The sequence below is a fragment of the Acomys minous genome (genome assembly GCF_964271855.1).
Source record: "Acomys minous genome assembly, chromosome: 6".
Taxonomy (NCBI): domain Eukaryota; kingdom Metazoa; phylum Chordata; class Mammalia; order Rodentia; family Muridae; genus Acomys; species Acomys minous.
The window spans coordinates 86,624,576-86,646,600 of record NC_140487.1 but is presented as its reverse complement, the minus strand read 5'-3'; the positions used below and the strand labels follow the sequence as shown (position 1 = coordinate 86,646,600).

At 44.0% G+C, this 22,025-nt stretch overlaps 3 protein-coding genes across 3 annotated transcripts in view; 2 read left to right on the top strand and 1 right to left on the bottom strand.

The window, feature by feature from the left end:
- Positions 1-22,025, top strand: part of DIO1 (iodothyronine deiodinase 1) — a 365,641-nt gene that overhangs the window by 99,072 nt on the left and 244,544 nt on the right. The gene's annotated exons all lie outside the window — the stretch shown is intronic.
- On the bottom strand, positions 76-21,040 carry TMEM59 (transmembrane protein 59). The gene is made up of 8 exons (XM_084785593.1): positions 20,775-21,040; positions 12,834-12,939; positions 11,434-11,528; positions 8,871-9,023; positions 6,938-7,019; positions 5,864-5,945; positions 2,597-2,705; positions 76-699 (listed from the first exon to the last, which is right to left on the bottom strand). Exons 1-8 carry the CDS (start codon positions 20,961-20,963, stop codon positions 544-546), a joined length of 972 nt encoding a protein of 323 aa, XP_084641719.1. The 5' UTR covers positions 20,964-21,040; the 3' UTR covers positions 76-543.
- TCEANC2 (transcription elongation factor A N-terminal and central domain containing 2) overlaps positions 21,193-22,025 on the top strand; it is a 38,809-nt gene continuing 37,976 nt past the window's right edge. Inside the window, exon 1 of the mRNA XM_084785603.1 lies at positions 21,193-21,436. The gene's annotated coding sequence lies outside the window, so the exon portion shown is untranslated. The remainder of the gene's footprint in view (positions 21,437-22,025) is intronic.

The window sequence follows — 22,025 nt, the reverse complement described above, 5'->3', positions numbered from 1 at the left end:
CAGCAGATGTACAGCATCTCATGACTCTGCGCTGGGAAAGGGTGAGGGGAAGAGCAAGAAAGTCTGATACTCAAGTTTCAAATTATTCAAATAAATTTTAATGATTTCAATTCAATACAACTGAAAATGTAGTGTCATTAAATAACATTTTCTGCTATATTTCAGGGTACAGTTTGGAGGCCGTTTCCAGGCAGAAGCATCACACCCTAAGTATTCAGCTTATTAAGTGAGATGACGACAGGGTCATGGCAGGGGTGGGGACAATGACCAGCTCAGAGAATCTGGCTAAGAGAGGAGGAAACCAAAAAGACCATTGCAACTAACTAAGTAGCTACGATATTAGTAAAATAAAAAACAACCCAATGTCCATCTTAAATGACTAGAAAAATACAGGTAAAGTCACAGCAAATAAAGTCTTCACTGAGTTGGGTAACTTCATTTGCATTTCATAGTGATTTCTTAAGGCCTATATCCAATAAAACCATTTTAGAAAGCTCTATGAAGAATGGAAGTTTATGTGTCAACGACACTTTTTTAGAAAGCTTAGATTTCTGAGTGGGCAAGGTTCACCTTGGTGGGCAGAGGCCCGGCCTCCTCGGGATCCCCAGCCTGAGATCTAACGACCACAAGAGAAGGAGCTGGGTATCTGTTCAGCTTCTGCTCATTCATGAATTCCAAGTCACCATAGATACTCAGCTTCTGCAAAAGAAAGACGCAGCGCACCGTCATTTGGATGCTCAGGAATCTCTCCAGCTAAGTTTCCAAGCAACGATTCAATCTCTAGAGCTGCATGGAGGTGCGCTCCTGCCACTTGGGAGGCAGAAGGAGGCCCCTGCAAGCTGCAGGCCAGCCAGGGCCACACAGAGAGATACAGTCTTAAAACACAAAAACAAAACAATCAATCAAAAGTAACACATAATTAACCTATGAATATTTGGTTTGAAAAATTCTCTTGGTATCTTTGAGACTGGAGCATATTCATGGGTGAGGCTAGGTCCCCTGTGCATGGCCGGAGGGGCTGTTCCCACAGGTCCTAACTTAAACCTTACAGGAGAAACAATGAGCACCAAGTAAATGTGCTTCAGTTTAATTGGCCACATCAGGAACTTTCGTTCTGGAGTTCTGGTGCATGTCAAGTGATCTAAAGTCTCCTGTTCCGTAGGGAAATGCTTGCTGCAGGTGTCTAACTTGTCATACAAGGAAAATGACACACTCTGTTTTAACCATCTCTAAGAGCACGGACTATAAATGAAACATTCTAACACTACTAGAAAGATCTTCATAAGTATAAACAGATTCCAATAAAGCAGGGGCTGGAGAGCTGGTTCAGTGGTTAAGAGCACTTGCAGCTCTTGCAGCTCTTGCAGGACTTGGGTTCGGTTCTCAGCACCCACACTGGGCAGCCTGTAACTGCCTTTAGCTCCACCAGGAGATCTGATGCTCTTTTGGTCACTGTAAGTCCTATATACACATGGTACACATGTAGCAAGCAGTCATATACACATACGTTTAAGTAAAATTAAGTAATTAAAAAAAATTAAGATACTAAAATAAAAGAATGAAAGCACAAAACTGAACCACTTTAAGGGAGGTGTTCCCCAAAGACCTGAGGAAGCTGGAGAAACTGTCTCACAGAATTATATAATTCAAATGAACGAGAAAGATCAAGTCATCTGAGGGCTGGAGAGACAACTCAGCAGCTGAAAGAGAATGCTACTGCACAGGACCTGGGTTCAGTTCCCAGCAGCCACATGCCCACTCACAACCACCTGTACTCCAATCCAGGGGACCTAATGCCACCCTCTCCTGGCATCCAGAGGCTCCCACATACACATGGTGCACATAAACTTACACACACAGACACATAAAATACACCTTTAAAAGAGTTATCTAGAAGGGCGGATTCACTGTGAGAGACCACCCCAACAAGTACTCCAACCAAGTGAGGAGATGGGAGGGCAAAGCAGGAAGCGCCCATCCTAGAGGGGGTACTTCCCCAGTGTCAAAGCAGGTGCTGAGCACAGCAGTCCTGAGGCCTGGCTTACCCACTCCAGGCCAGACACAAAGATTGAAGGCTTTGGAGTTAGACCGAAACCCTGAATCAAAACAAACATCTAACATGAACTTCACTCCAGCATCACTACTTTCATAGCCAAGCATCACAGAAACACTACCTAGATTTTTTTAAGGCTGCTCATATATATAATAAAATAAGACCTGCTATGTGCCAGAGCACAGGAACTCAGAATCAGAGACTATTCTCATAGTTTCTAAAACAATAGTTATGGCAATTAATTCATAATTTTAAGTGGCTCTACAAGTCTTCTCTCACATCCCAGCTTAGACAGTGGCACCAGCCGTTCTCTTCAGTCTTAGAGAAGCAGAGAGGGGCACTATGCTCCAGGCCCTCAACAGATATGTCAGTGCAGAGTGGGAGCCACTGTGTCCGGCTTACAGACTTGTGGTTTTCACGTGTGCCAGCCTCACCTGAGTAAAACCATCACGGCTCTCTTCCTATTAGCAGGGCCTTCCTTCTCTAGTTAAACAACACTTAAAATGGTTACTCATGTAGCCCAAGGGTTAAGCTCAGCCTTACCTCCGGGGGAACATACTGCTCCACAGCTGTAGCAACAGCGGCACAACAGATCCAGAGCAGCACCATCACGGAGAGGACAAGCGTCATGGTTAAAATCCACCCTGAGTTCCTGCAAACCAGCACAACAATCAGCCACGCTGCTTTACAGACTCAGAATAAAAACTCTGTGCACCATCCTTAAAATTATCTAACAAAACATAATTACAAAGAAATATAACATCTACTTTATTAGGATGATTTGATATTCTTTCCTCTATTTCAAAATTTCAGTAACATGGCTATATAACTCTTACAATAATTAATAATGATGAAATCAGACATACAGACTTCCTACTATGTATACAAAATTGCCTCAAATGGCTGGGCTTGGTGACACACATCTTTGATCCCAGCACTCAAGAGGCAGAGGCAGAAGAAGAGGCAGAGGGATCTCTTGAGTTCCAGGACAGCCTTACCTACATAGTGAGTTCTAGGATAGTTCAAGCTATAAAGTAAGACCCTATTTTTTAAAAAAATCACACAAAACCAGAAATAATTCCCATCAAACTACTGTCAAGACAAGTTTTGCTTTTATTTACTTTTGAGGCAGGCTTCATGTAGCCCGGACCTCAGAATTCAGTATGTGATGAGGCTGACCTAGATCGCTTGCCTTCCTACCTTGCTAGGATTGCAAGTTTGGACCACCAAACCTGAAGAAAACATTCTAATTACTAAATTAGACAAAGCAGTCAAGTATCCTATAAATTGAATACAATGTTTCTAAATTTTCAGGTTATTGCAATGATACTCATTTTAAAAACACTCCTAGAAGTTAAGGTAAATTATGAAATTATCATCTGCTTTATGAAAGGATTCAAAACAAACTCTCAGGAGTCAGTTTTCCTATAATATTTTAAGTATGTAGAGTAAGTGGATTATAAAACATTTTGTGACCACTATATTTTCCTTAGGATTAAAAAAAAAAAAATCTGAGCTGAAGAGATGGCTCAGAGGTTAAACACACTGACTGCTTTTCCAGAGGTCCTGAGTTTGATTCCCAGCAACCACATGGTGGTTCACAACCATCTATGTGATTTGATGTTTTCTTCTGGTGTGCAGGTGTACATGCAGACAGAGTACTGTATAGATAATAAATAAATAAAAATAAAAAATCTTAAAGTAGGAGGGCATTTAGGACTCGTAGAACCTATGACAATCCCTAATTTTCACATGTTCATTCATGGCCCAAGGAGCTACACTACAGATCAACAATGAATGGTCCATTCACTGTTTGCCAGAGCCTAACAAAGGAGGACTGGGCTGTGGGAGACTGAGCTGAGCTTGATCCCAGGAATCCACATGGTGAAAACAAAGACTTGTCTTCCGATCTCCACGTGTTCTGTGCCATACTCAAATAAATAAAGTGTTTACATTTACTTTAAAAGAAGTAGACTTCTAGGAAGCATGCAATTCTCCTTTACTAAGTTCAATTTTAAATATTCCAATTTTAAAAAGGCAACAGAGTAAGAACTGCTGTTAACAAAAGAGCACCCATTCTCCTGTGCATGGTCCTGTCCTCTCCAGTCTCTGTAAGGAACTCACTTCCCTGAGTGAAGACAGATCTGATATCTGGACTACAGCATTTAGTACAGACAGGAAATGGGGCTCACTGTCAAGTCTATCGATCTTTTCCCCAAACCTCCACAGCAAAGCCAAAGAGATCCTGCAGATGCTCACCCATGTCCGTGATCTCCTGCCTCCCTGCCCACTGCCTCAATCTGCCTCCATAACGTCCTGCTCACAGCACTGCAGCCTACCCCCTTCACCTAGCCATTACATACGGGACTCTTCTTGACACTCATTATCAACACAGGATATACTATAACAATTCACATTTGAACACAGAAACTTCTAGAAAATAAACTCCTAGTTAAGAGTTAGTCTAAGTAAGACATTCAAAATATTACTTTTAAATTATTAGGTTAGGGCCAGTGAGACTGCTCAGCTGGTTAGGATGCTTGCTGCCAAACCCTGATGACTTGAGGTCAATCCATAGAACTACACAGTGGAAGGTGAGAACCAGCTCCCACAAGCTGTACACACGTGTACACACACACACACACACACACACACACACGCATGCACAAGGACACAAATTTAAATATTTCACTGCAGTATAATACTCAGTAAGAATGATCCTCTAGAACAATGCATTGTGACCAGAATGGCTTGCACCTTTATCAAAATGCTTGGTCTAGTACATAACACAGTAGCAAATAAAATGCATGGCCCACTGTCTTTGTTTTATTCCTTCCTTCTTGAGGGGTGGGGGAGGGGAGGGGCTCATATGGGCACTCTTATGATGAGTAGAAGCACGTACACTTTGATAACACCCTCTTCACGCCATCACAACGCCTGACGGTGCTCAGCTGGAGGGAGGGCATGAGGTAGCCATGACTCCTGCCTGTCTCCTAGTCCCCTTAAGAATCTCTGCAGAGTTGACAGTCCCTAGCTCTTCTTAGTCTATGGTCCTTACCTATCTCTAACTGCTTATCTGTCCATGCAGATAAAAACCCAATCCTTAAATCATTCAGACGTACTTTAAAGTTGAGCTTATCTAACTAACTTATTTAAGTTGGTGTGTGGCGGTCAGAGGACACCCCGAGGCTGTTGATTCCCTCCTTGCATCATGTGCACCCCAGGACTGAGCTTCGGCTGCCAGGCTTGGCCTTACCCACTACGTCATCTCCAGGCTTAATTTAAGTGTCTGAGTAAGACAATTCCTAGCACAAATTGAGGAATTCTAACAAAAATGCCCTTGGGCTATGGAAAAAACTACCTGTTCTGTTTAGGTTCTACTAAGGAGCAGGCCAAGGAGGCTGAAGAGGCTGGTCCCCAGGTAAAGCGGCAGTGTGAAGACAGCGGTTTCTGCCCACTGTGTAGCAGCGTGACCACAGGTAAGGGCAATGCACTGCTTCAGAACGGCTACAACAGAGGATGGCCAATGCGATTCAAAGAAATGTAGATGTCTAAGGTGATGCGTAGGCGAATTATCCTGTCTGATATTACACGATGTGTATACATATCAAAACAGCACACCATACCTCATATTTTTACAGGTTTTACCTTCGTCACACTAATCATTCAAAAGTACAAGTTTGGAAAGGAGGTTGAAAAAAATTCTCTCTCTCTTTTTTTTAACTATTAAACTTCTAATTTAAAAATAACAACTACTCTGACATAAGCCAGACTTTATCTTTTGTGCACGTGTTAAGAAGAAATACGTACAGAGATAGGCATCTTAGAAAGCCGTCGCTTTCCTCGTCGTCAAGGTAGTTCTTGTGTGCTTGTGAATTTCTCATGTGCAGATCTGAAATAAGGCAGCACAAGCCCATGAGTACGCATCCTAAATGCTAGTCTCACTCTCTTCTAGATGCATGATCATGCAGGTAATTTTTGTGAGTGTAATCTGATACATTCTACGTGTTAAAATTTCTTTGACACATCAAAAGCCAAATGAGTATTCCACCATATTATGATTTTCCTACCTTACTTCCAAATGTTTGTTTTGTACCCAGGGTGGCTTCAAACTCACAGCCATCTGCTGCCTCTGCCCCTGTAATCTGCCCGTTCTCACACCTGGCTCATATGTTTTGATACTGATGTTTTCTGTTTAATTACACGTGGACTTGAGTAACAGAATTTGCTTTATTCTATTCTAATACAAACAGTCTATGTTAGCATAATCTCCTTATTCCCACTCAACAATAAAATCAGTAAATTAATTATATCAATAACTAAAATAAGGTAGTTAGTGCATTTTCATTGTATTATGATTTAAACTGACAGCTAGCATGGAAATAAAAAGAGAACAGGGGAAGGCATACTTTCAAGGTAGACTCACTATTCTGCTTATTGAGAAAACAACACTGCTTTGTTAGTTTATACTCAAAGCATGCTTTGAGAGCATGTTTAGAACAGTGCTTCTCCAGGTGGTCCCCTTGCTAGCAGCATCACCTAGATGTGGAACTTGTTAAAAATGCAAACCTGGGGGCTGGAGGGATGGCTCAGAGGTTAAGAGCACTAGCTGCTCTTCCAAAGGTCTTGAGTTTAATTCCCAGCAACCATGTGGTGGCTCACAACCATCTATAATGAGATCTGGTACCTTCTGGTGTGCAGATGTACATGTAGGCAGAACACTGTATACATAATAAATAAATAAATCTTAAAAAAAGAAAAGAAAAGAAAAGAAAAGAAATGCAAGCTCCCAGATGGATTAGACCAGTGCATTAGCAATTAGAGCGGGCAATTACAACAGATCTGACAGCTGAGGTTTATCCATCTACTTAGAATAAAACTTACAGGACATTTTGCTTAAAGATGATTCTCTTAAGTTTGTAGGCTCCTGCTCCAAATGCGGTGCATACTGAATTTCTGGCTTAGACTAAAATGGTAATGAAAGAAATTAAGTCATTTATGCCTTAGATTCTGTTTTAAGTAACAGGTTCTAGAATATACCATCTATACTAGCAACATTTAAATTGAAAAAAACACAGTAACCACATACTTGAATATCATTATCTTATAAAAATGAATCTCAATTTTAGTTGATCAAAAATAATTCACAAGCCTGCCTAAATTTTTAGCAAAATATATATTATCCTGATTATAACATAATAATATTTTTAAACTAAATATATACTATACATATCATATCCTTTCTCATCTGAAACATTCTGTTCTTCTCTTAACGCTAAACAGCCGACACACTGCAGGCAAATTTTCTACACTTCATATCTTTGTGCCTCTGGAGAGAAACTTTCTCCATCCACGCTACACCTGAGTTGACATAGACTTAAGGGAAAGAGATAACCTCTCATTCTCCGAGGAATCAGTAAGGGCTCCACTCTTACACTCAATTTATGCATAATTAGAAAGAAGATGCTCGTGTGTTCTCACCATCGAATTAGGCTCAGAGGACCCAAACTCAGGAAATACTAAAAATCACAAAGTAGCCCCACAGTAAGTCATTCAGCCAGCACCGGTATAAAAGCTGTGGCTTACTACTTGAGAGGAAGACAGAGTTACAACACAATCTGACGACTGGTAAATCCGGGGAACCTACTGAATTAAAGGGAAGTAGGCTGTTAGTGCCCCGAGCGTAAACTGAATACTACTAGTAACTGGCAGCATGACGTAAAGCAAGCTGGATGCTCAGCTTCCTCATCTACAGACAGGGATGATACAGCGTCATGAGGCTGTTTAAAGACTTCAGGTGACACAGTCAGTTCTCCATGTCCGTGGGTTCCGTGTCACTGCCTTTCATATTCACGATTCAACCAGTCATGGGGAAAAATCTGTGCTGAGTACGCACAGGCGTCTACCCTCCCTAGTCCCCGCCCCCATTATTAAACAATATAGGGTAACAATTATCTGTGCAGCTTTCACACTGAGCTAGGTATCATAAGCAACTCAGGGGCGATTTAAAGTGCAGTCGTGCACTGCATGACTTTCCAGCTAACTGACTGGATATTCAACAGCAATGCTGTAATAGTATTACCACCTAGCAATCTGTAGCCATCTCAGTTTAAGAACACTATATTGTTAAACGACCCATAACCACACAGGGAGGGAGACTATAGGTTATAGGTAAATGCAATGTCATTTTATATCAGGGAATTGAGCATCCCAAAATACTGGCACCCTCAGAATCCTGGAACAATCTCTCACAGGTACTCTCAGACAACTGTATATAACTTTCTAGATCAGTACCTAGTAACATATTATCATACAGTCAATTATTATTTTTTAAATAATGTATTTATTTTTATTTTATGTGCCTTGGTGTTCTGTCTGCATGTATGTCTGTGTGAAGGTGTTAGCTCCTGGAGTTACAGACAGTTGTGAGCTGCCATGTGGGTGCTGGGAATTGAACCCAGGTCCTCTGGAAGAGCAGTCAGTGCTCTTAACCTCTAAGCCATCCCTCCAGCCCTATACAGTTAATTATTAGACAACTGTAAGTATACAATTCTTATCTTCCCATCTAAATGTCTTATTTAATCAATTTAGTCACTATAGAACCAATAAGACCAACTATGTGCTGAACCTGAGGTAAGGCTGAGGGGACAGATGGAAAGGGGATCACACTGTGTCCTCTGCTCGGTGTTCCCATGAAGGCCAGTTAAGCAGCACCCACTGACAACATATGTAAGGGATGGATTACATGGTTCTATGCCAAGGCACTGCTATAAGAAATGGCGATTGGCTGGAGACGCTGGGAGAGACACGGTGTCACCTGGAATATTACTATCTTTCCATCATCGGCTTGAAGATAAAAAGTCCATGAAGAGGTTATGAAGCTCTGTGCGGAGTCCATCATGTCACTCCAGAACGACCTCACCAAAGTCAGAGGGAAAAGGAGGTGCATTCTTGGCATCAGGGACATGAGCTAAGCAAACAAACAACAACTTTAATTAGTAAGAGACACACTACTTACCGTATGTGTATGCAGAGAGCAACACAACGGAGATGACTCAGATCTCACTGGGTGAGGGTAAGGATAATCCCACGGACAGGTGGACAGCTTCAATCATCAGCAAACTAACTATGGGAAAGCTAACATCCCAGGCTGCTCAAACTCACCATCCAACGCCTTCATACACAACCCATGACCTCTATCAGTCTAACAGGCTTTGAGTAAAGTCCCACAACATGCGAACTCTTTTGTTTGTTTGCTTGTTTGGATTTTTTGATACAGGGTGTTTCTGTGTAGCCTTGGCTGTCCTGGACTCACTCTGTACACCAGGCTGGCCTCGAACTCACAGTGATCTGCCTGCCTCTGCCTCCCGAGTGCTGAGATTACAGGCGTGCGCCACCATGCCTGGCAGCACGGGGACTCTTAAGATCTCATTAAATAAGGACCACCAAATGACAGATGTGAATGGGAAAGAACACCTCCTATCATTCTTATCCTCCTAATGTTCCAAAAAAAGGGGCAATCATGTCTTAAGAAACACCAAAGGGAAAACTGTATACCGGAAGTGACATTTGATGACGGTGACTGCTCAGGACGCATTTGTATGTTATTAATAGATGTGATGGGCTCTCTCCTGACAAGACTGTAACACCAACTGGTACTGTCCCCATCCACCCCAATTTGGACCTTTTACCTTACTAGGCAGCACTGACCCCAGCACATCTGGAGTGCAGACTGCTGAGCTCTAGGGGCAGCTCTGGCTCATCTTACATCAGCAAAGACATCAGAGCTATTAAAAGAACAGCTTTAGAGTAAGAAAATCTGCATTGAAGATCCAGTTTCCCCATGTAATAGCTGTGAGGCCTATCACAGATCCACTCACGGGTACTTACTAAGGTTATACATTTTTTAATGATCAGAAACCAGGTGTTTCTCTTTTTATTTTTTGAGCTGGCGTATTGCTATATGGTTCTAGGCTAACCTTACACTGCAGTCTGCCAGGCTTAGGTTCTGAAAGTGGAAGTTATAAGCATGACATGTCTACACACTGTATCTACTTCAGTCATCAGCGTGCACTTGTGTTTATGTGCTCTTAACCACTGAGCCTACACTTGTGTTTAATCACACACTTTATAGAGGAAAGGGATCAACACAGGGAAGCGAGGGGGGGGGGGAGCCTAGTCCAAACTGGGGGGAGGGGAGTTAAGACTTCACAAAGAAAAGCACACTTCCCCAGAGTGAGAGACTCGCTAGGCACATGGGAACAGGAGCAGAAACAAAAACTACCGCCCAGGTTAGGAAGTGAGCTGTTCTGCAGATATAACCAGGGGCGGGAAGCTAAGAACTGAAATAGTTAGTGTTCCTTCAACACTTGAAAATATGTTTAATGTTACTTGAGAAAACACAAATTAGAAGAAAGGTGATTGCTAACGGGTCTAGGAGCTCATTTTGGGGTGACAGGAATGTGTGGAATTAGACAGTGACAACAGTTATACAACTATAATTTATACTCAAATTCACTGAAGGTAGAAGAGTGTGTATTTTTATAATATGTGTTATTTGTCAAATTAAAATTTTTTTACAAATTCCATGGAGGGCAATTTTGCTCTATTTCTCAAAATTACAACTGTACAAACTTCAGCAATTCTAGTCCTATGTTCTTACTTTATATATATAACATTTATAAAAGAAAACTATTAGAAGGAACTTTCATGCTCACATACAAGGAAGAGGCTACTTTAGTTCGGTATGACAGCTCAAGCCTGGAACCCTGAAATCAGACACATCAGGTCCCCCCAGCTATTGCCCAAGCCCAGGGCCAAGCCGGGCTGTGTGAGAGCTGCCTCAGTACATCAGCCCACACGAGGGCTGCACAGTGCATCCACATGGGATAGCAGCAGTGAAAGAGAGGCTTTACACGCTGTAGGAACTAAACTCCTCTGCATATCCTTGTATACCTGCAAAATACTTCAGGGTGAGTAACTGTGGCTGCACAGTGGAGAGACAGCTAATATTTCCAATTTTGAAACTTATTGAAAAATTAACATTCAAAAATTAATTAATTAAAAACTTTTTTTCTAAACATTAAGATCCAGCTAATCGTGGTGGTACACAATTTAATTCCAGCACTTGGGAGACAGAGCAGGTGGATCTCTGTGAGTTTGAGGTCAGCCTGGTCTACAAATCAAGTCCAGGACAGGCAAGGCTGCACAGAGAAACCATCTTGAAAAACAAAAACAAGGAAACAAACAAAAACAAAAAACAAAAATGAAAACTAAGGATAAAATCTAACAGTAAAATAAGACCATGCTGGCAATGGCCATGTCACATGACACAAGGCCAAGCACATGAGGCAGCTTGGAAAGGCAGCATTGTCTCTTACTTGCTCTTGTCTCAGTTCAGCAAATGGCAGCTGATCCTGGCAGCCAAGATGGCAGGCATACTGTTCATCAGGTTGGGAATACGCTTCTGTGCAGGCTGAAAGAAAACCACAAATTCTTAGAAAGAGGAGCAGGGTGGTAAAGACGAAGGCTGCAAAAGAAAGGGATCTGGCGTACTGTAAGACGTAGGCAAGCACTTCTCTCAGGAGCTGCCACTGTTGGCAATAGCAGGAAACACTTCAGTGGAACTCCCGCCTCTCCTCTACAAGCCCAGTGTCTCATCAACAAGTCTAGTGTTCACACCTGGGTTCTGGCTACTTGATGACGTTCCTGTAAGGGATCCTCACAGCTGAAGTTTGTGCGTGGTGAGAACTGGGCTGGCACACACCAGGTCCTGGGTTTGACTCTCAGCACTCCCAAGACCAGGGAGAAGCTGAAATGGCTCTATCAGATACACTCATTTCCTTCAGCTCGCTGGCCACTTCTTCACTGTGAGGTAACATTTCATCACTGTAGCAACTGCATTTTCTTCTCAACTCAGATAAGTATCTGTAACATACTCAGGGGCTCCAGATAAACTGGGCATGGCACTATGAATATACAAAGATGGCCAGTGAGGAGATTGGGACATAAAAATAAGGTCATGATATCACAGAATAGTGTGTGAGCCCCGTCAGGGGAAAGCTGTGTGCTACCACACTGAGTACATGGGGGAGGGGGGGAGAGCCCCGTCAGGGGAAAGCTGTGTGCCCCCACACTGAGTACATGGGGGAGGGGGGGAGAGCCCCGTCAGGGGAAAGCTGTGTGCCACCACACTGAGTACATGGGGGGGGGGGACCACAAGATTCCATTACAGTTCTTTTCGAAGGTTAAATGTTCATTGTGTCCTGGTTGTAGGTTTCTTTTACTAAACGCATCTCTTTCACCAAAAGGTAAGAATAGCAGTTAACTGGTGACAAAGCCTCTGGCTACTTTTACTGGCATGACTGATAAAGAATACTCTATTAAACCCTTCAGAGTCAAAGGCCTGATTCAGTAAAAACCTTGGAGCTCTGTCAACTAGCTGACTGACTGAAAGGTTCAGGGAAATTATCCTATCCGTGAAAAGGTAGTGGTGAATTATGACTTGGATAATTACCTCTGCATTTGTCTAAACAGAATGCTTGGTTAAACAAAGAATCCTCTCCACAACACAGAATCAACACTGTCTCAATGCAGATGGATTAGAGCCTGTGACATCTTTAGCAGCGTCTATTAAAACTCTGATTTTATAATTACAATATGGTGACTGGTATAAACAGGATGTCTGTCGTTTTCTAGGAAAAACACATCAAAAGCATAACTCAACTCAAAGAAAGCCCTACTGTTACGCACAGCTGACATCATCAGCATAGCATCTTACCAGATTCACATTCCAATTTGGTCCGATTTAAATCAATTCCATCGTCCACAAACTGGCAAATTGAAAACAGCCTGCAACCTCTCTGACACGCATATAACTCCTCCTCCTGGGAATTTCAAGAATAAAGAAGGTTACCAAAAAATAAGGCTGGTCTTTAAGCTGGAAAAAAGGTCAAGAAGAAAGTGAAGTTAATAAGCAGGCTACCAAGATGAGACGTGAGAGGCTGTGACCATATAATGGGGGAGGAGGTCCCCCTCAGTCACAGACACAGGGGAGGGGAATAGGGTGAAAGCAGGAGGGAGGGAGGAACGGGAGGATACAAGGAATGGGATAACAATTGAGATGTAATCTGAATAAATTAATTTTAAAAAAAAGAAAAAAAAAAGAAAGTGAAGTTAATGTTCATTTTAAACCATACAGTAAGTTTTATACTAAAAGGGAAAAAAGTTCTAGTTCCTAATTTGAATTATTTGGTTGTAGACTTGGTTTCTCACACACTAGGCTAGCTTCTAACTTCCTATGCAATAAACAATGGCCTTGTACTTTTGTTTTCAAGTATTTTATTTTTCTTTTAGGTATACTGATGTTGTGCCTGCAAGTATGTCTATGTATCACCTACATGCAGATCCCCTGGAACCAGAGTCACAGACAGCTGTGAGCTGCCACGTGGGTGCTGGGAATTGAGCCCAGGTCCTCTGGAAGAGCAGTCAGTCCCTTTAATTGCTGAGCCATCTCTCCTGTCTCTACCTTCCTGATGCTGGGATTTCCTGGGACACCACACCTGGCTTGTGTGGTGCAGGGGATCGAGAACCCAGAGCCTGTGCATACTAGGCCAGCATTCTAATAACCGAGCCACATTCCCTAGTCCCCAGTTCCTTATTTTTAAAGTGATACTAAGAAAAAAGCCAAGTGGCTAAATGTGGCACCCTTTTTTGCATATTCCGTGGCCACAACTTACAGGTAGAAAACTTGGAAATAGAAATAACAGTCACAAGCAGAACCCTGCACAAAGCAGACAGGAGTTAGCCAGTGGCAGCCCTGCTTCCGCTACATCCACACGCAGAGCTGCGGAACTCTGCTGGTGAGGCTGAAGTCTGACATCTCTGGGTAGGCGTTTTGCGTTCAGTCTGTGAAGGTGGACTCCCCTTTTTCAATGGGGTTTTCATTCCACCTGATTTGGTAACCCCAGATCTTGTAAGGAGTGTCACATAGCCCTCGAGGAAGATTACAGGCCGGACCCTTTCCTGATAAGGAACTTGTTCAAGCACAGGGAATTTCTGGAAGTACCCCCACCCTATGCAAGGAGATCCTAGCCTCGAGTAAATAACCTCTAATAGTACCTGGAAGTTATCCTCGCATCCATAGGATAATTAAATACTGTTTTTTCCTTCTTGTGATAGGAACCCAGCATTACTACACGTAAATGTACTGTACCACTGTATGCAGATTAAGCTTCCTGGCACCCTTAGCCCTAGTGAATTAGTCACACTCATCCTCAAAACCTCCCCACTGCCTAAGGTTGACAAACAAAGGCTGGCGTGCTCTCGGCTCTCTTGCTCACCCTTCCTCTACCATGACTATGAGAGACTCCATTTATTCCAGGGGTGGGGTGGGAGGACCCACAGCCAGAAACCTGGTGGTCAGACAGCAATGGTGGAACTGCCTTTGCCACTGCTGACTCCAGTGAAGCACCGCCAAGTCTGCATCTCGCCAGACCTGCCTGGCAGCGGCTGCTGGACATCCGCCTGCTTCCTCTGCCATGCTTAGCACAGCAGCTCAACCACGGAGCTGTAATACTCTTGGTATCATCGCAGGCTTATGGCGCTCCAGAGTCTCCACTGCCTTCTGATAGCAACAATCTCATTCTAAAAGAGCTAACCTGTAACGTTCTGTGGAAAACTCATTTTCTACCTCCCCTGAGAGACTGGGAACCTGGCCTAGTGCCCAGCCACGAGTCCCGTACTGAGCAAGAAACAAGACTTTGAGACCTTTGACCCCTGGTCCATCAATCCGTTCTGGTCCAGAGGCAAGCAGTGCCTGGAGCAGGCACTGGATGTGGAATCAGGCTGACCTTCTGGACACTGAATGATGCCTAACCATCAGCTCATTAGCAAAAGTATCAGGACCAGCTTCATATAGCAAATGGCAAAACAAAGGACAGAACAAAAATGAGGTGAGGTATCTATACAAATATTCATAAGTATTTTTATATGTTTAAACATTGGTCTTTAAGAATTTGTATGTGTGTGTGTCAGCCCATGTGAGTACATGAGTACCGTGTGCATGCAGGAGCCAGGAGAGGCCAGAAGCCATCAGAATTCTGGTACTGCAGTTAACAGGAGGTTGTGAGCTGCCACACAGTTGCAGGAAATAGAACCTGAGTCTTCTGCAAGAACAGCAAATGCTCTTAACAGCTGAGCCCCCGATGGTTTTTATTTTATTTTATTTTATTTATTTATTTAGGCTTACTTTAACTGAGAATACAAACAAGAGCAACCATGTGATGTATGGGAACAGTTACTACAATCAGCTAGACCAGAATCAAAATTTTCTGGCAAAACAAAACAAAAAACCTGTGCTAGTTACTTTATCTCATGTTTTCTAATCATAAAATAAGACAATACTATTTTGGAAGACTACTAATCTTTTTTTTTTTTTTTTTTTTGGTTTTCTGAGACAGTGTTTCTCTGTGTAGCCCTGGCTGTCCTGGAGTCACTTTGTAGACCAGGCTGTCCTCAAACTCACAGAGATCCACCTGCCTCTGCCTCCAAAGTGCTGGGATTAAAGGTGTATGCCACCACACCTGGCCAAGACTGCTAATCCTAAAGTGTGTGAGACATATGAGATGTTAATAAATATTAGTAGTAATAATCATAACAGTAATATTTTTCTTTTTTATAATAATATGTTTTAAAAGTAGAAAATAACAATTACAAGCATTGAGAGCTGTATGTAAAAAATCAAAATAGGACTTTTTTCTCTTTTTTTTAGGATAGTTCTTTATGCTTAGAAAATAGTAACTGCATAACGAGACATCAATGAGATCAACAATCTTTTCTTTTCTCTGATGAATACTGTATTTTAAACAAACTAGTATATGTAAGGAAGCCCTTGTAATTTCTGTGTAACCCACTGTGCAAACCGGCAGGCCTTAATAAGGACACATGCGCATATCCCAGTTAGCAACTGTGGAGGACAGCCACATTGTTGGGGTGATCTTCTGCGCGCTGTGTCTTTGTGCATTCACATGCTGGCTTCTGCACCAGCAGAAGGCTGAGTGCAAAGCTGACTTTGGGATTGTTGTTCTTTGGTTGCATCCTATTTTGTAATCACTTCCTCCAACATCTTCTGATTGGTTTAGTAAAGAGCTGAACAGCCAATAGCGAAGGCAGGAAAGGGAGGACTTCCAGCAGAGATAGGAACTCTGGGAAAGAATCAGGAAAGGGATCACCAGCCAGACATGGAGGAAGAACCAGAGCTAGGACTAAGATTGAGCAGTAATCGACCACGTGACAGAATGTAGGCTAGATTATGAGCTAGCTGGGAACAAGCCTAAGCTAAGGCCAAACTTTCAAAATGAATAAAAGGTCTCTATGTCATTACTGGGAGGTGGGAGTCTGAGAAAATCCAGTTACTACTTGGCACCCAAACAGTTATAGTGTGGACGTCTCTTCAGCAGAATAATTAGTAAACCTAATGTAGCAGCAATAACCCATATGGCTGCAAGTCTGACATGAAGTTTTCTTGTACAACTTTGGAAGTGGCTCATTTTGTGGCCTTGGTTCTAACTACATTCATTGCTAAGGTAAAAACTATATTTCATATATGAGCAGCATTTACAGTTTACAGGCTTTGTAACACAGCGTAAGAATTCTCCTGTTTCTGGAGCACCTCGTATTTCCTTATACTGCACACAGGAAGCAGGAAGAAAGAGCTCATTACCATGACCACGCCAGTGACATTTTATTTTCAGATATGCTTGCTCTGTATACCAAACTGATCTGGAACTCTAAATCCCGTGGTCTCAGTCAGCTCCTGAATATTGGGACTGTTCATATGTGCCAGTAGGCCCCGCTCAGATAGGCTTTCTTTTGTTAAGCCAACCCCAAAAGACACCCAGAACCAACGTGAAGGAACCATATGGCATGCTGCAGAGCGCAGTGGGTCAGGAATCAGGCCCGAACGCTCACCTCACCACTTATTCTGTACAACCTTGGTAAAGCTACCAATCTCTCTGACTCTCAGTGTCCTCGGGGCTGTAAATGAGAACACTCTCATATTAACCTGGCACACGAGGAGGGTTATACATTCACAGCATGTTGTACTGATAGATATTACATTAATAATATAGTAAATAAACACCCACAATGTGCCAGGCCCTGTGTTCACACCCATAAAGAGTATGCTGGAGAGTTGGCTCAGCAGCTGCTCTTCCAGAGAACCCAGGCTCAGCTCCTAGCATCCATATGACGGCTCACAACTATCTGTAACTCCAACTCCAAGGGATCCATACCTTCTTCTGGTGTTTGCCAGCTCTGCAACGCACATGGTAATCAGACAGATATGCAGGCTAAACACCCATACACATGAAAAAATAAATCTTTTTTTTTTAAAGCAAAGAATCTTATCCTTAGCTCAAACATTTTTGTATTCTATAGAATACAAATCCAAACATGGCAGAAATGTCATGATCTTACATACCCCAATCCAGGGGCAAGCTTATAGAAACTATCATCTATAGAATACAAATCCAAACATGGCAGAAATGTCATGATCTTACATACCCCAATCCACGGGCAAGCTTATAGAAACTATCATCTCCGAACACAGAACACAAGGCAGCAGTGCCTCCCGTCACAATGATATCACTCACTACGTAAGTAACTCAAGGTCCCTGAACAACAGTGCTGCCTAGATCGCTTCCACACACATTTTCTTACCCTTAGTTAACTTAGCTAAGTCCATCAACCTATTTTCCCTTGCTTTTGGCTTACCTTGTAGCCCAGGCTGGCTTCAAACTCACAGCAATCCTCCTACCTCAGCCTCTTAAGTGCTGGGCTTATGGGCATGAGCTACATGCACGGTTTTACGAATCCTCTTACTCAGGACTACAAATTCAAACGTGCGCAAACCTGAGCGCACAGAACGAGAAGAACACACCCATGGCTGTGTTAGGCATTGCGCTGAAAGCGTCAGATTGTCTTCAATCTTCACACTAGCTCTGCAAATACGTGGTTCTGCTACAGCTTACAAAATGAAACCCTTGGAAATGAACTGGTCAGCAGGAATAGTTAAGAGTGGAGCCAGAGTGGACTACAGACTCACATGCCCTGAAGTGCATACCCTGTGGAAACTGATCACACTGACTCTAGTTTTGTTACTGATATAACTTAACTCCCTTACACTTCAACTCAAGACATCATACGACTGCATCTTTGAGAACAAAGGGCAAAATGTATTAATTAAAAAATGACCTACTTACAAACTCTATATCCTTACAATAATTATACAGTCATTAAACTGAGATTTCTCTCTGCCAGCTACAGAAAGGCAATGCGAGGCAATGTGAGATTGAATTAATTTACTTTCTTGTAACACACTCTGCTTTTTCCCTGTGCTGCAATGCACAATAACTCAGGGAGGGCCTCTAGAAACAGTGGAATAAGTATTCGTAATACAACTTTATGTGATGGCAACAGCATAGGGTAGCCAGGTTGAAGACTCAATTTCTACTCCACTACTTCTTAGTTATAAGGACCTTCAGCAAGACACTTAACTTTTTATCCACTCTTTTCTCTTGTTTGTTTGTTTTCAGTCTTTTTGAGACAGAGTTTCTTTGTGTAGCCCTGCCTGTCCTGGAACTCACTCTACAGACCAAGCTGGCCTCAAACTCAGAGATCTGTCTGCCTCTGCCTCCCAAGCGCTGGGATTAAAGTTATGTGCCACCATGCCCAGTAAGAGAGTAAGTTTTGAGCTGGGTGTGGTGGACACACGTATAATCTCAACCCTTAGCATTTAGGAGACAGAGGTAAGAGAATTCTGAGTTAGTTGGAGGCCATGTTGGCTGCATGTCAAGACACTGTCTGCATTCATCCTAGAATTTGGAGGGTGAGGCAGGAGGACTGTCATGAGTTCTAGGCCAACCTGATATCCTGTCTCAAAAACAAAATAAATTTAAGTCCAGGACAGTCATGGAGCCAATCATCGGGAGCTCTGGTTAAGAACAGCACTCGTGACTATGAGACCAATACCCAAGGCATCTGACGTGGTGATGCCTGTCTGTCCTCCCAGCAGCCCTGGGGGGCCTGGGCAGGAGACTAACCAACCAACCTGAGCCATAGGGAATCCTGTCTCAAAAGCAAACAACAACCACATCCAAGAAATAGCCGAGGATTCCTGGTATGCATACCTTTTACATTAGGTTATGTTCCCAGAATTCTGGCTACATTTGCAAGGAAAATCCTAAAAGAGGGAACAAAACCCTAACATAACGAAGTATATCTCTGTCTGATTCTAGACAATCAGCATTGATGAACTTTCTTGTAGAAGCGGTTTTAATGATGTGAGCTTTATTGACTAAAGTCTGAAAGCAGAATCCTCACTCCCCAAGACTGACCCAGGCAGGCCTCAAACTCATGACCCTCTGACCTCAGCCTTCTGGAGACTGTAATTAGAGGTGTCCATTACCATGCCCAGCTCTTCCTTTCTCTCAATTATTTATTAAGTTCTGACTTAGAAAATTTTAGGCTGGTCCCAACACAATTTTGTGGAGCCATTTATGTTTTGTTTGTAACTAAGGATCCTCTGGTATGTAAGGGAAAGAAAATGCTGGGAGGCACAGAGTTTACCCTGTACCTTCCCCTATAAAAGACACGAAAGCACTTGTCAATATGGAACATTCTAAAGTCACTGGAACTGTCATTCTGGCTACTTTGTAGCTGAAGGGGGGAAAGAGGGATAGCCGCAGTGGTTAAGCAAACAGCATACAGAAGACCAAAGAAAACAAGGGAAAAAAACCCCACCAGCATTAGCGAAAGCACTTACAAAGCTAGGAGGGAAGGGGTATAAACCTTAATTATATATGGGAAAGGAGGGGGGGCGTGGAGGGGAGAAATCACCAAGCAATTTAGAATGTTGAGTAAACAGAATTCATAAGAAACTGAAAAACAACTTAAGGAGGCAGAATTAAAGGCTAGGCAGCTGCTGCGGGGTGGGGCCAGGACTAGGAATCGGTCCCTTCTCTAGCTACACTGTGTTCGTCTTCCATAGGACAGCCGAATTCCTTGAACTACTCCGTGGGTCCCTTATCTTCTGCACTGAGTGACGACCTTTATTTTACTTTATTTCTTTTGAAGGCAGAACCCTATCAGCTGCCTCATGAAGGCAGCAGGCTCGCACACAGTCGTTCAACACAGACAGGAAGTCCTCCTTTCTAGTGCGTCTCGTAACTACGGGGGCTGACTTCACACTTAAGTCCGCAGGGGAATTGTCAGCTTGTCCGACTCGCGGAACAGAACGCGCCCAGACCCAAAGAGGCGCGCAATAAACACGGGCTGGAAAGTCGCTATTTTGTGCAGGCGTGCACCGCCCCTTCCTCCCCACCCCCACACTGCTAGTAGGTCAGGACCTCGCATTCATCTCCAGTCCACCCCAGCAAGAGATACACTCCCTTGTGGCCCCGCCAGGCTCCCAAGGGCTCGTCTGTTTCTCATCTTTGTGTCCCCTCAGCCTATCATCGAGTCCCACAGCACAAACTTCCGGCAATTACAAGGAGCTGGATGCAAGCAGGACCCGAGGTTGTAGGGTGCAGCCTACAAACGAGCGGTGGAGCAGCTGGGGTGCAGATTCACCACTAGGGTCCCCGGGCTGACACCGGTGAGGGAAGCCACGAGATGGGCAGCGAGGGATACGGGGAGCTCGCTAGCGATGGGCCCTACCTACCTTGGGGTAGGTGTGCAAGGGGTAGGTCAGCTGACATGCCCGGTGACAGGACGCTGTGTCCCCCAGGACCGAGTCAAACGCTTCAGCCGCTGCAGTACCCGAGCCTCCGGCCAGCGCCACGGTCAGCAGCAGCAGCGGCGGGAGCCCTAGCTGGGCCTGGACCCAAAGCTTCCCCTTTGGCGCCGCCATCTTGCTCCTCTCTATCACAGCAGCTCGGCTTGTTGCTGTTTTCTTTTCAGGGTTTCTCCTTCTTCCGGGCCAGCCCCTTTCCCCGCCCCTGCGGCCAGCGCTTCCGCCTCCGAGAGCTCTTCGGCTCCGCCCTGGCCCGCCGAAGATGCTTCCTCCCGGCCCATCTCTAGGACGAAGAACCTCTCGTGGGCGGGCTTGCGGACCTGGCCAACCATCTTGGCGCTGGGTGCGGAGCGGCGCCCGGCTCCTTCTGGGGCCTGTAGTTCGCGGCGTCCCGGAACGTGCCGAGGCGTGTCGCCTCCAGCAGCCCGAGCCACCGCGCGCCTCGAAGTGCGTTCTGGGAAGTGTAGTTCTCGCGAGTCACCTCCGAGGACCTGGGCCCGAGAAGAAGAGTACAAATAGTTCCGACGCGTGGCCGGATTTGGTGTCTTGGGGGTCAAGAGACCAAGCTGTAAGCTTGGCTGATTTTCCCGGTGGGTCTCACGTCGAGCTGTGACAGGATAACCCTTTTCCAGGCCTCCGAGTGCTGGGGGCAAGGAAAGGATGGGGTTCTTGCTTATGGACATGGTTGGGGTCCTCTGACCACCTAGCCGTGGTTTCTGGACCTGCTCCTGTGTTGTACCGAGGGCTAGAGATGTTTGTTGTGGTCTGAGAGAAACTCTTGGAATTGGGCTGCCGTGGAGTGGTTGTAAATAGGGCTCAGTGGAACTCTAACTCCGGGTTTCAGAAGTCATCCCACTACCCTGGGTATTGGAATCCGCTTCCCTTCCTAGTGTGCCCATCTGGAAGCTAGGACCCTAACCCAGGAAGTAAACTTACCTATAGTTTCAGTTTTTGAAAGAAGAGTTTCTCCCCCCCCCCCCGCCGCGCCGCCCCGCCCCGAAATCTTACTTCCTGTAAATATCCAAAAGCCCCCATAATTCAGGAGTGTTTAGAAAATCCAGTTGAGTCACGTTTGGAAATACACATCTCAGTCTTTTTGTTGTTGTTGTTGTTGTTGTTGTTGGTTTTTCAAGACAGGGTTTCTCTGTGTAGCCTTGGCTGTCCTGGACTCCCTTTGTA